The sequence below is a fragment of the Pundamilia nyererei genome, unplaced genomic scaffold, assembly GCF_000239375.1.
Source record: "Pundamilia nyererei isolate P.nyererei 1_Seehausen unplaced genomic scaffold, PunNye1.0 scaffold00024, whole genome shotgun sequence".
NCBI lineage: Eukaryota > Metazoa > Chordata > Actinopteri > Cichliformes > Cichlidae > Pundamilia > Pundamilia nyererei.
The window spans coordinates 2,974,265-2,988,517 of NW_005187425.1; the positions used below are offsets into that span (position 1 = coordinate 2,974,265).

The 14,253-nt window shown below is 38.8% G+C and overlaps 2 protein-coding genes across 15 annotated transcripts in view; both read right to left on the bottom strand.

Moving 5' to 3' along the window:
* Nucleotides 1–7,772, bottom strand: part of LOC102198670 (coiled-coil domain-containing protein 6) — an 18,106-nt gene extending 10,334 nt beyond the window's left edge. The window contains exons 1-5 of the mRNA XM_005727515.2: nt 7,398–7,772; nt 6,151–6,300; nt 4,115–4,243; nt 3,426–3,529; nt 2,106–2,266 (exon numbers count right to left, since the gene is read on the bottom strand). Of these exons, the coding sequence (XP_005727572.1) occupies nt 2,106–2,266; nt 3,426–3,529; nt 4,115–4,243; nt 6,151–6,300; nt 7,398–7,652 (799 nt within the window). The 5' untranslated portion in view covers nt 7,653–7,772. The remainder of the gene's footprint in view (nt 1–2,105; nt 2,267–3,425; nt 3,530–4,114; nt 4,244–6,150; nt 6,301–7,397) is intronic.
* A 2,399-nt stretch (nt 7,773–10,171) lies between these two features.
* The window catches only part of LOC102198956 (ankyrin-3), a 116,928-nt gene continuing 112,846 nt past the window's right edge, over nt 10,172–14,253 (bottom strand). For all 14 annotated transcript variants that reach the window (XM_013909404.1, XM_013909409.1, XM_013909415.1 and 11 more), the window contains 2 exons: nt 13,890–13,981; nt 10,172–12,218 (listed from right to left, as the gene is read on the bottom strand). In XM_013909404.1, the coding sequence (XP_013764858.1) occupies nt 13,910–13,981 (72 nt within the window). In that variant the 3' untranslated portion in view covers nt 10,172–12,218; nt 13,890–13,909. The remainder of the gene's footprint in view (nt 12,219–13,889; nt 13,982–14,253) is intronic.

The window sequence follows — 14,253 nt, forward strand, 5'->3', positions numbered from 1 at the left end:
AAAATCTTATATCGCATGTAGTGTTGGTACTTTTTAAATAAGCTGTAAAACAAGCTGTTATCAATGTCTGCAACCAAATGCAGTGCTCTAGTATTACTCCACATCCTAGGAAAAAATAAAATAAATCAAATGCTCTAAAGCCCAAGGCTGCCTCTATTAAACCACCAGATCACTCCAGCCACAAGCAGTTATGTATAAATAATAAAATAACAATCCACAAGATCATTTTGTGTGAGACAAGATCCGAAGTCTGGTTGCATTTTTACATGCATCATTTGGATTGTGATTAACTGCTCACAGTTTTCCTACTGCTCCCCTATTAGGGCTGGGCTATATCATACCGTTCACAGTAATACCGGTGTAATGTTGGGCAACAATAAGAAAATGAAATATCGCGATAGAATATGGGTAAAACGCGCATGCGCGGTGCCTTTGTTTACATACGCACGTGGCGGCGACGCAGAACGAGAAGAGCGAAAGTGGATCGTTGAATGAAACGGATGAACCAGAATTGTTTTGTAAAAATGCTGTAACTTCAGTGGTGTGGAACTGGTTTGGCTTTCGTCCGTCAGATACACAACAAAGCACTATTTTTGGTAGCGCATGCTAGCGGGCCGTCGTTATTACCATGTTTTTTGGAAAATACGGCACACTTAAAATCAATCCTTTGATTTTTCTGAAAATCGACAGTGCCCCTTATAATCCCGTGTGCCTTATATATGTATTCTGGTTGTGTTTACTGACCTGGAAACGATTTTATGTGGTACACGGCGCTCGAAAATCTGTCAAATGTTTCAGTACGACTTTGCTAAGCTACAAACCCGCACCGCTTGATGGACTGTCGGAGCATTACGGCTATCGCAGACAGGAGCCTCGCGGAGTGATACGTAATGTGCTTCAACATAATATTACCATATTGTGTGTGTATAACCTCTTTTTAAGTTTTGTGGATATTATACATGGTTATGCTGAGGATATGTCGGCCAATTTCCACTGGAAATGCCTTTTGGTTAAACTGTCAGCAAGGAATTTGCATTTGTTAATTTTTTATATAACTTTAATGCACATAAAAAAGCTCCTTGTTTAAGTGAAAATACATTGATGGTTTTTTGCACTAATAAAGTTGAGGAGTTGTAAAGTATTTTGTCTAGTGCCAATTATATCGTCAGTTATATCGTTATTGCAAATTTTCAAATGTATATCGTGATAAATATTTTTGGTCATATCGCCCTGCTCTACTCCCTATAATTATAAACTAAGTGATAATGACGATATCACGAGTCAGCAGTTAGTCATGGAATTCGACAGGGTTCTGTGATGGGACCAATACTTTTCACAGTATACATACAGACAAAAACCCTCTCTAAATTTGAGCGAGATGCAAAACCTTCCTCTTTGATAAAGCTTTCCGTGAAGGCTGGGTCAGATCACCGTGAACCATAACCAAGTAATCCAGTGATCATATTTTTTGGGTGTGACCGGAACACTAACTCTATGGCTTCAAAATGTGGCATCTGGAAAACATCCATCCATTAAACATGTTCATGGTAATATTCTGACAGGTTGTCAGTCACCAATATGGACAATCTTTTCTTTTTCTTTTAATAAAAGGAAGGGCACACGTAACCACTTGTAACACTGCTTCCTTTTGGGGCAAAATAACGAGAGTCAACTAGATTAAGAACAGAGTTCAGGTTAACCATTTCAAAAGAAGGAATCGATTATGGATTACAACCTTTCTTAGTGTCTTGCATTTCGTTGCCCTGTACCTATGACATGTGCAATGACAATAAAGTTGAATTTTTTGTTTTTGTTTTTTTAACAGTATACAGCTCCATTCCTTTCTTTTTCTGCTTTCCATCCAGTGTAATATGACCAGTAAATAATGATGTAACATGACTGTATATTGCATTAGAACATATCTACAGAAATATGAGTATGGAGGCACCAGACTAGAGAGTATCCTGTTTTTTCCAAGTGGACACGCACAAGCACTTATCCGAGAATCAATTTTACCAACCACTTCCTTAATCAACACTTGAGGGCATCTCTCCCTTCAGACTGACTTTCCTTCTGATCATGTGACAAGTTGAGTGGCCACTTACGCTGCAGCTCAGTGGTGCGCAAGCTCTTCTTAAGCCTCTCCACCTCATTCTTCAGGAAGCGGATATGCCGCATCATGTTCTCTGGTGAGTCGATTTCCATGGAAACATCTCTTGGAGATGGTGGAGCCGACACAGGCTGGTCCAGCTTCTCCTGAAGGATTCTAGTTTGGAAAATTGGAAAAACAAAACACAGGATTATTATTATTATTCAAAATGTTCTATTTATTATTATTTGTTTTAAAAAAAAAAATCTAATTAAATGTATAACCTTTAAGTTCATTTTGCATAAATGCCCAATTACATATATAAACAGATAATTAATAGTTCAGCTTACTGTTATTTATTTGTCATAAAACTGCAATTTAAAAGAAAAGTTACTTATTGCTGTTTATTTGATTTTAATGTTTAAGTTAAAATTAATAAACTAATTACTTTTTTGTGTTACACAGACAAGCAATGAATATAAAAGGTACACTGGCACATTTTTATACTAACTATAAAATAAAACAATGCAAACAAATATATTTCTTTCATATAACAAGTACTTAACCCATTAGTAAATGTATAAATTAATTTAGTCAAAAATGAAAAGTAAAAGTCTTTTTCCCTCCATTTAATACTATCATTTCAGTTTGTAGTTGGCTTTTTCTTTTTAAAGATATTGGGCTAAAACCATCAAGTTCATGGCATATTTAGCGTACCTTACCATTTTGGCAGTTTTTCCCAAAGAAAAGTCTTGAAATTTTTTAAAAACAAACAATTGGAAAAAGAAACACGCAACTGTTATGACTTAGTGACATTTCACCCACAAGTTTATGCTCACTGGTCGGTTAACTCAATCATCGTTGTATGTAAACAACGTTTCTCGTGATTCTACATTGGTTTCTGTTTATGCTGGAAATGGAAAATAAACTTGCTTGTGTCGCTCTCTCTCTTGACACTCTCCTCTCACCAATAGCAGAAGAGCAAGAGAAGAGCTGTGTGCTTTTAAAAAAGGAAAAGTGTCATGTGCTACAAGGCACTTTCTGGAAAAGAGTTGCAACTAAGTTGGCAACAATAAAGTAAACTGAGGCATTCGTTTACTGTCAGGAAAGAGCAAAGGAAACTCATCTGCCCACTGAATAGAAGACCATATAAAGAAATCCAAGATAAGCCGATGTTAGCTTGTCATAAAAGATGAAAAACTTTGGAAGCTTCTTTTGGAACTATTCAGCTGAGTCAGTTTTAAAATGATTACCTCAACGTTTTGAACTTTGGCCACAATTAATCTAATCATTATGTATATGGCCAAAGAAAAAGAAGCACAGTATGTCTCATCACCTTTTCTCAGCCTCCAGTTTGTCCATTCGCTTCCACAGTCGGTTGACCAAAGCTTCTTGTTCCTGCTCTAATGTGTTCTCAAGGTCGATCTTCTCCCGCCTCAACTGAAAAACGAAAGATAAAGCAGAGTGTGGCAGAAAGAGAAACCTTGAAGTTGAAATGCATTCACAAGCATTCAGGATTGTGTACAAAAACACTGTATCGCAAATCCAAGATCTCAGTTCAGAGTTTGTATTCTAAAACTTAGAAGCATATGGCATTATGACATATCATAATGATTTTTTAAAGTAGTTTAAGAACGTAAATATTTGTATTTTATTGCTAAGATTGGTGTCTTTAAGAAGCTGAGGCAGATTTTAAGGTGAAATAACTTTTGGTTCTATTTGTATCTGGCCAAGATGCACAGTGGCATCGCACTGCATCAATCTGACACGTTAATAAGCGAGTACCAACAACGAATGCCTGCACATCTCCTGTCAGGGCATGGAGACATTATGCGGTGGCTTCAGCAGGTTTGACCCAGCCACAGACCAAAATGTTCTTTCCACTTAAAATTCAGTGGGAAGAAAAACGACGTTGAGATTTTTTGCATCTCACTCTACCATGGCGACTGAACAAATGGAAGTTTAAGGATAGGCTGCACTGCACTGGATGAGCAATTCTTTCCCATTTTACCATAATAAGCATACCTGTTCCAGGGTTAGCTGCTTTGAAATGGTTTCGTTCTCCATTTTCTTGATCTTTTTCATGAGCTTGTTAACCTGGAACTCCTGCTCCTGCTCCAAATGCTGCTCCAACTCAGCCTTCTCATGCTGGAGCTAAAATTTAAAAGGAGAGAGCAGTGCATTGACAGATGAAGAGAAGAAACAGATGAGTAAAAAGGGAGCGGAGAAAAACAGACTCACAATGAGACATGTAAAAGCTGTTTGATGACCACAGAGATGACCACGGCTTATACAATGAAATAATAATAAAAGACAGCGTCATTAGACAATTCCACTGGTTTCAGGGTAAACTCCCCAGAAGAACAGACAATATAAAATAATGTTTTGGCAACCCAAGTAATCACTTTTGGCAGTTCACCAGCATGAAAAAGGGTGCGGCTCAGTGCTGATTCAAAATGGGACAGCTCTGTGATGGATTATATTATATACTTATATAATTATATACTGATTACTCATTATGGGGAAAGAGATGCAAATTCACTTAAAGGAAAAAAAAATGGAGAGGGAAATATAACCATTTCCATCATGCTGTTGAGAAAAATAACTAGAAAACCTCAAAACATCAGTCTGTTTAAACTTACAATGACTCCATTCATGGAGAGTCGAGTGCTCTGCAGTATCCTGGATGCAAAACCAGGTTACCAAGTTGTGCCCCACCCAAAGTGCAGGCATTTTTTCCTAATTAAAACTAACCATTTTGTTTTAATAAGGTGCCTTGCTTCAGTTAACACTAGAAACTATTTTATTAAAGCAATCCAACCCTTTATACTGTGTGAACATTATAAACAGACTCAAGAATAAATGCCAGACTATGAAGTCCTTGAAGAGAGATTATATTCTACTAGGCTCTTCTGTAAGCAGAGGCTCTTTCTGACTGGCACCAGAACAAAGGCAATGTTGGATGGGACTCTGTTTAGTATCATGTGCACTAATAATAAGTATTAGAGGAAAATAGAGAGTTTCATCGGCTTCCTTTAAAATAGGTAATGTTGTTTTCAGTACCATCAACAAAAATGAAGAGGGTGGGATATTAGGAGTATGCAGCCCAGTACACCTTTAAGGTCTCAATTTTACATTATCAGGGGTGTTTTTTGGTGTATTTACAAGATAATAGATAATATTCAGCACAGCCTATTGTCATGTGAATGTTTAATATACAAGGCACAAGTTTAAAATCAGGGCTGGGGTGCTTGTGTTGTTGGGTTATTCAAATACAGACAATGCAGCTAAAAAGTGGAGCAAAACTAATGGCTGGGAAAACCCAAATAAAACAAAATTTGTCCCCAAAATGCTTCTGCGTAGAGTCATTTGCATGCTCAGTATTATAAGTTTTGATATTCAGTTGATTTTTCCATCTGTCGCCCCAATTTTTAAGCAACTAATCTACCGACATAGGCAGATACAAGTCTGTTGCATGTTAAATTCTAAGATAGGAATATAAAAAAAGCCCAAATAAGTAGATCTGTATGACCTTAAGCGGGTTTTGCTAAGATATTTGCATGCATCTCTTTCACGGCCCTACTTCTTTAGATATCAACAAACCATTAGTCACCCTACAGCTATCTATTCAAAATATGAGAGCGAGTGCTATATGCTCTGTAGTTGGGAAAATACGATGTGGAAAACAGACTGAACCAAATAACCGACAACAGGAGGAGAGTAATTTGAGAGTCATTTAGACGTGCTAGCAGCTGCAGTGAAGTCATCTTGAGCTTTTCCAGGCTTCAGGCAAGTAGAATTGCAGTTGATGATAATGCACTAGCTGCTGTGTGCATAGACAAGCACCCCGCACATCATGAACAAGAGCAACAATACTTAAGAAATTTGCATAACACAGCATGAAGAAACGATATACCACACTGACGTTTGTGATCAGTAAGATAACAGGGGAAAACTTTAAACTAATGTTACACTATTCTCCACTCTGTGTGGCGTAAAGAACTCCAAAATGTGCGTTAAAAGTGTGCACCTCCCCATCTAATCTTGTTTCTATCACTCACTTGCATGAGTTTCCTTGACAGTTCATTGGTGAGGAATTCTTCCTCCTTCTCATAGTTGACTGCCAAGGTTTCCTTCTCCTTCTGAAGAGCCTGGATTTTCTTGAACAAGGTGTTACTGATAAATTCTTCCTCCTGTTCGGCTCTCGCTTGCTGTGGGACAGAAAACACAAAAAGACACAGCGACAGAGGAGATATCAGTGACATAAACTCTTGCTTCTGGCACATCACACTGTTTTCACCTTTATCCTGATTAAACTATAACTTACTGACAGTGAGGGGAAACATGCACCAATCAACTTAAGACTGCTGCAGTGATGCTTGCCAGCCAAAGAGGAAGCATAATTCTTTCGAATGACTCAAGAGATATTGCAGCAATGGGTGACTGAGAGAAACATGGGCTGGGGGGGCGGATAAAGAAATGTGTTGGGACAGCTAGCATTACACTGCTTGTGATACATGCGTCCTTGCCACTCTCAAATTCACCCATCCCTTATTCTCTCCTGACCTCAAAAATAAATTCTGCTTCGTTGGCCGTTATGAAAAACAGCGCGGATTATAAAAGCCAAACAGCTAGTTAAGCTTCACAAATTTACACAGAGGGTGGACAGTGTGAAAGTGTGGTTGGGTTTGCAGACGTTTAGAGCGTGGCATTTAGCTAGCTCGCTAAGTTTGGCCTACATATTTCCCATCTATCAAGCAGATCGGTTACACATTTTTATGAAGCTAGGACTGATTAACCGAGCATGAAGAAATATGACGCATCAGTCGGTGCCAAGGCTTCTGGTGGGCTATTTATTTTCACTCAGTTACCATATCCATGTTGGCCATAGCGTGGTGACAATGCCGAGCAGTGAGTAATCAGCTGACCACACATCTACAATCAATCTGTTAACTCGCATCGTGAGGTGCCCACCCAATTTTTTGACGTTTTTTTCTGGTTGACGTTAGCAGTTCATCTAACGTTAGCCACGATTAGCAACACAAAATAACACAAAGCAAAGTAGCAAGATATCGCAGCTCGACCATCTAGCAGACGTTGTCCCGCTGGCTAAATTAACAGGTAGCTAATGTTAGTAGGGCTAACATAACAGCAAAGAATTAGGGCCGAATTCAGGTAACATTTCCACGTAGCACTCATTCAGCTTTTATCAAACAACACTCGCTAGCGCTAACTTACTCTGTCAAATGCAAAACAGCAAACGGGGTGGGGATAGCATCTCGCTAGTTAGCTAGCTAACATTACTCACAATGGTGACGCTAGCTTTGCGGAGGTCCCGATTCTCCTCCTGCAGGGCTTTGCACTTGAGTTTAAATGTTTCCAGCTCAATTTTAAGAACTTTATTCTCCTGCTGTAACGAGGCCAGTCGGTTGGTCAGTTCCTCCAAACGAAACTGTGAAATGACTATGCTCGGTTTCCCCGAATTTGAAGCGGAGGACGACATCGGGGTGGCGGAGCTGCTCCCCGCTCCATCGGTGTCGCTCTCGCTTGCGCTGTCCGCCATGGCTGTGCGACGGTGTGTGTGGTGGAGAAGAGAAGACGACGGCAGCTGCAGCGTTTGAGGAGCGCAGACAGCAGAATGGTACACTGCGTGACCTTGCACCCGCCTAACGGTATAGCACCCCCAGCAGGATGTCTCCAGTACTACCTAATACACCCATAACATGAAATGCATCTTTGGAAACCCAATCCGAGACAGGATTGCCAGCAAAATGGGAAACTTAAGACACAACACCGCACCCTAAACCACGTTTTATGCCTAACACGACAACATCCTTCAAGTAAACACTGTATAACCCTACTTATACAGTGTTTACTTGTCAGCTGTTGTGTTGACAATATGACATTATGCTAATTTTATACAATACTGTGAAATAATATTTCCCGGCCTTCTGGATTTCTTTCTTTTTGTATATTTTTCACTCTTACATGTTTCAGATCATCAAATATGCTTTAATATTAGACAAAGATAACCAGAGTAGTGCCGAAGTATCTCGATCAGATTTAATTCCAGATTTTGACTAGGCTGCTCCAAAACTCTCATTGTGTTTTTTGGAGCCATTAAGAGGTGGACTTGCTGGTGTATTTTGGATCATTGTTCTTCTGTATAACCCAAGTGCATGTGCAAGTGCATAGACTGATGGCCAGACATTCTCCTTCTGGATTTTCTGGTAGAGTTGTAATGAGATACAGACCTTCCAGAAGTTCCTTAGGTGTTGTTCTGGTTCTTTTATGATGACATGGTTGAGTCATCGATTCGGCGAATTCTGGTAATTTGCCCAATTCCTGGGAAGGTGCACTACTGTCCCAAGTGTTCTCCATCTGTGGATGTCGGCTCTCACTGTGGTTCAATGGAGTCCCAAACCTTAGAAATGGCATTGTGAACATTTCCAGACTGATAGATGGCAATGACCTTGTTTCGCCTGCGTCTTTGAGCTTCTGTAGCTCCTTAATAAATGAAATCATCGTTTAATAACTGCATTTTGTGTTCACTCAGGTTATCTTTTTAACATTAAAATCTGTTTGATTTTCTGAAACACTTAAGTGTGAGGAATGTGCAAAAAGATAAGAATTCAGGAATGGGGCAAAGATGTTTTCACAGCACCGTATACATCTTTTTATGTTCAGGCTTTCAGAAAATGGTCCATACAGACCAATCATGCCTTACATTGTCAGTGTTGCTCATGTTTTTTTTAAGGGAAAATTGCCAAGCCAACACTACAAACTAAAACGAACCTGTTATGCCCATTCTACAGATACACACAGCAAAGCGGAGACCCACGTCCTCCCACCAGCCAAAATGCCCTCACACAATAAGTCCATGGTGAGAGTTAGTCAACTCAGATAGTGAACAAAAATGTAACAATTTAAATGTAAGGTGAAGGTCATTTTTTCCAATGAGAGAATTTGCTATATTCTGCAATGGAAATCCTCCATTGTGGATCCATCGCTGAAGATCCAGAGAAGAATTAGCCAGTATGCAGTGGACGAGAGACCTAATTGTACCCAAACAGGTTTTTATAAAGGCCCCCCCCCCAAAAAAAGGCGAATCTCATCCCAGATACATGGAAGCTCCAGGTTCTGTGTCACATTTCATTACAAAGAGGGGGGTTGATTTTTCAGCTTGCTCCACAGCAGTGGTGTCTAATGTAATCTGTGGATTATTTTAAACAATGCTCATCTTTAAATCAAAGAAGCATAAAGTAGGTGTAGCAGGTTGTGCGTTTTCTTGGGATAATCTTGCAACTGTAGTCATGGTCACAGGATGATGTGGGAAGAACTGCTTTAAACACTAATGAATCAGTAGGCGGCACAGTGTTTTTCTTTTGTGTTCCACCACGTATTAAAGATGATCATGCTTACTGGACAAACTCACTGGCATTTATGTCTTTTAGCAACAACATTAAAACCATCTGCCTACGAATGTGTGGTTTCCTCACATGCCAAAACAGGTCTGTCCAAACAGGGTACTGACAAAGAACCTCTGGGCTTGCAGGTTTTTTGCTGTGGCCATTACCTTCAGGGACTGGGATGTGCCCGGTCTTCAACAGCATTTAGACGAGTGGTACATCAAACTAAATATTGTTACAAAGTAAGATCCATATGAATTGCACTGTAAGAAAATCATCAGTGTTACTCATTTTACCTTTATTGTGTTTTAATGTAGGAACTAACACGTGTTAATGTTATTGCTACTGCATTATCTTACCATCTTTGGCATCCAATATTGAACTTGAGCTTTATTATGTTAAAAAAATCATAAGGCTAAGGCATGAGAGATGGTGCTATGAAATGTCTACGGTACAGTTTACATTTTTTCCATCAGCTGGAAGGAGAAAGTGTTGCTGCCTGGCGCTCAAGGACACTTAGGTGAGGAGAAACACATAATTTTGGCAGTAACTCCCACGACATCACTACTGATCACTGCCACCGTGCAACTTACATAATAATAATAATTAAAGAAAAAACATTCAAGGACACAAAGATAAGAAGAGAAACAACTGTACTGCAAAATCACTGCATTTTATTGTTTTGTTTTTTTTGGAGTTTTTAGGTAGATTTTTTTTAAAGACGTTTGAAACATTTGTGATGGCATCATTGCTGTTATAGCCTCTAAAAGACCTTGAATAACCAAAGTGCTAGAATAGTTATATTTCAATGGCTTCACTCTGTTAGTAAGAATTGTACATCAAAAAATCTGCTCAGGTGAAAACACATATCAAAGAAAATTAACAAAATTGATACTTCAACCATATCAAAGTATCCTCTACCCCCTGATTGACATAGTAGTACAAGGGGATGTGGTACAGCACCCTATCTGACTTCCTTTAATACTCCCACCCAAAAAAACTGAAAAAAAAAAGTTACATAGTTTTCATGTCCACAGCATAGACATCAGCATACTGAGCCATCGCAGCAGTAGAACACCACACTTTAACTACATGGGCATCTAATGAAAACTGATACATAAATTCCTAATGTCATGTAAAGTGTGTAAAATAAAACTTTGTCAGTGAGCTAGTGAAAACAATTCTATTCGACACTGCATATACAGACTCTCAAGCCTAAAGAGATCACACAGTTTCAGAGTTAAAACACAATTTATTTAATGCTTAAATAACTGGTTCTGACCATCCAGTGTTTTGTCATACAATATGCTATTTGGAGCTACAATCAAACAATGTCTTTATGTGTCCTTAATGTGAGTAGGTTTTAAATTAAGGAAATACTTCACCAAAGAATCCAAAGTGAAATGCCCCAGTTTTCCTTTAATACCACAGCAGCCATTAGAAAACCAAACTGAAACACTGCTAAATGTTTACAAACAGTCTTACAGTGTACAGAGACTCCTAAACCTTATAGCCAATATGCACAATACAAGTATAATTTTACAGCGAGCCAGCCTACTAGCATTTACATTCTGATTACTTCGTTCCTGTAGCAGAAGCTGCCCTCCAGTTTTACACAGACAGACAAGACATCACATCCTCAAGAAGCTAGAGATTTTTTTTTCATCCTCACCCCAACATGATAAAAGCTTTAATGGTATCCTTTTTCAATTTGAAATATAAAATCGGTGACAAACGTCAGGGCTATATGTGTATAGTGATAAAGGGATTCATTTGAATACAGTGTTTTGCAAACCTGTAAAAATTGTAATTAAAATAATGTGAACAGCATGCATGAAAATATGAGTACTCTGAAAGGCTCCTTTTTTTTTGCAGGATTAGATCCATTCCCACTTTGGGAATTACAGAAATTAGATTTTTTTCTGGAAATTTCTTCTGTTAAAATCAAACCAGCTTTTTCATGTACAAACATTATACCTGTTCTAGTAATTAATTATACAAGAACCCGTGAAGTTACACTCAAATCTTTAAAAGTGAAATCGTTTCAGTAAATTTTGAAAGCACTTGAAAAGGTCACTCTCCTCAGTGCGTTCGCAACCAGCAACTTGTCCATTCGATTTAAAAGAATTATACACATTATAATTTTATATACAGGAAAAAAAGCTTTTGTGTTAGTTGTGTTTAAGTTTTAAAAAGGAAGGAAAAAAACCCCCAAACAATTTACATCCTGACAACAATGGGTTCAAGAAAAAACTATAAGGCGAGTGTTGAAGTTGGATTAGAAGTTTTTTCTTGTGTGTGTTATTGTGTCTACCTCATTCTTTTCACCCACCATGTGCATTGAGCTCTTGTGCCATCTTTGGTCACAGTTGCACCTGTGTGGTTGTCAGTAATGGAGTCTCTGTCGTTTTTCGCAACAAACGACGCTCCTCCAAAAAGCTCTCACAACACCAGTGGACCGATGGCACGTATTGTTTCACACAAAACAGGAAGCAGGATCATTGTCCACTGGTCCACCACAGTCAGAAAGTGAGAACTTCTTGGTCCTTTAATTGACAGGGAGTGAGTTTTTCATGCTCATGCGCAAGTCAGAAGGGTTGACTCCTTTCATGTGAAAGCCATTTATTTAGAGCAGATAGTGGCACACTGGACCTTGCTTTAAGTCCTCGAACCTGAAGTCTTAGCCCTCTGAACACTTGTTCCCAGGAAACGTTGAACTTGGTTCCTCTGTATCTGGAAGACAAAACAGTTCGTTGCATATTGCAGCACATTTACTGTCACCCTCTTGAAGCTCATACAATACATTACAACTGACAGTGCATTGCCTAATATTGAGTATTAAACTGAATTCAAAGGGTGTAACGTGTACAATGTTTTTCTTAAGTGTTTCATTCCTTTGTATGACAAAATGACAACACATTAACAAGACCTGATGGTACGTGGGTTGTTATGGTGACCTCTGTTACCATAGAAACTCTTTGGCAGACTTCATGGCAGTGCCATCCCATTTCTGCGCAGATGGAATGATTCACCGCAAACATACGGGTGAGCAGCAGTAGGGATTAACAGTCTGGCCAGTGGGATAACAAACTCTTTTTGGATTTGACAAAGCTGTTGTGAGTTGGGGATTTAGTGGACAAAGAAAAGGCGTGGAAGGTTTTAGCGGGGCAATATAATGCTGAGGTGTGTAGTGACCCTCAACCCTGTTCCCTTTGTAAATGTTTTCTATTCATTCACACTGAGGGAACGCAGAGGACAGAAAATCTGCCAGGGGATAACCAAGCTCATGCCAGTTTCTTCTTTGCTTTGAGTTTGAACTATCTGACTAAATTGATGATTTCATTTACTTTAATACTGTGGATACAGGCATCTCATGTGCAGCACTGTGCAAACGTTTGAGCAGCTTCAGAGGTTCCCAAATGTGATGCTGTAGAGTATGTAAAGTATAGTATTTATTGAGAGTATGTAAAAAAAAATTGCTAGTTTTCTTCAGGATCATTCTCCTTTTGCATGATTTGAGCCAAGCTTTTGACTCTACGGTATACAGAGACTCTGGTATACAGAGTTCATGGTCAACCCAATGACAGTAAGGTGCCCAGGTCCTGTGCCTGCAAAACAAATCCAAATCACCCCCCTTCCACTTTGACAGCTGGTATCAAGCGTTAGTACTGATGTGCTGCTTTTGATTTTTGCCAAATATGGGTCTGTGCAATACAACCAAACATCTCCACTTTGGTCTTGACTGTCCAAAGGACATTGCACATTAAGTCTTTCTGGTTTCTTCAGATGCAACAACCTAAACTGTGGTGTCCTGTTCTGTTTAGACAAGACAGGCTTTCTCTTAACGGCACATCCAACTTACTTATGATCAGATGATCAACTGCATTTGATTAGCAGCAACTGGCTGCTATTTACCTTCTTCCTTCTTTCAAAAGCAGTACAGGTGTACTTTGTTTTTCACAGGACTGTATCTCTCGACAATACATATTTATATTTGACTATTAAAAAAAGAAACAAACAAAATCTGCTATTTACTTCTAAAAAGAACTAGCTTAATAGTAAAACGTGGTTACACTGAACACGACTGATTACTTTGTACTACATTTCTTAATAAATAAAAGGTATAGGTTAATTGACAGGTAGGTTACTTTTGGTGCCTAAAATGATAGTTTGCTCTGTTCAAAGTTTAAAATCTGTAAAGCCTAGAAATAAAAACACAGAATACACTAATACAAAAGTGAAGGCATTAGGTGGTACTAGGTGCTATTCAATGCACCTGACTTCAGTTAGTGGGAAGTCAGTGAACAACAACGGATATGTACAACATGTACAGTAGTTAAAGCCTGGGGACTATGATGACTGTGTTAAGGTGAGAAAGTAAACTACTGTACCTGGAAGAGAGTAACCATCCCTATGAGTGGTGCTTTTTATCCCCTGATCTTCTATCATCTTTCCGCCTGCTATTCCTTGACCCCTCTCCATGCTGGAAAACACACATAGAAGTATACATAAGACATGGTATTCTTATCTTCTCATAGAAAAAGACACAAAAAACCCCCACTGCAACCAAAAACACACCTGAAACATCAAAATAAGAGAAAGAAGAAGCAAAACTCAAATGTTAGTAATAGCATCATCGCAAGAGTTATAATTAGGACTTAAACCACACACCAAGTAGACACCTGGAAAAAGAATAATTATGCCATTATGGACAGAGCTGGAAACAAAAGGAGCTGATTGAGTTTCCTTAGCACT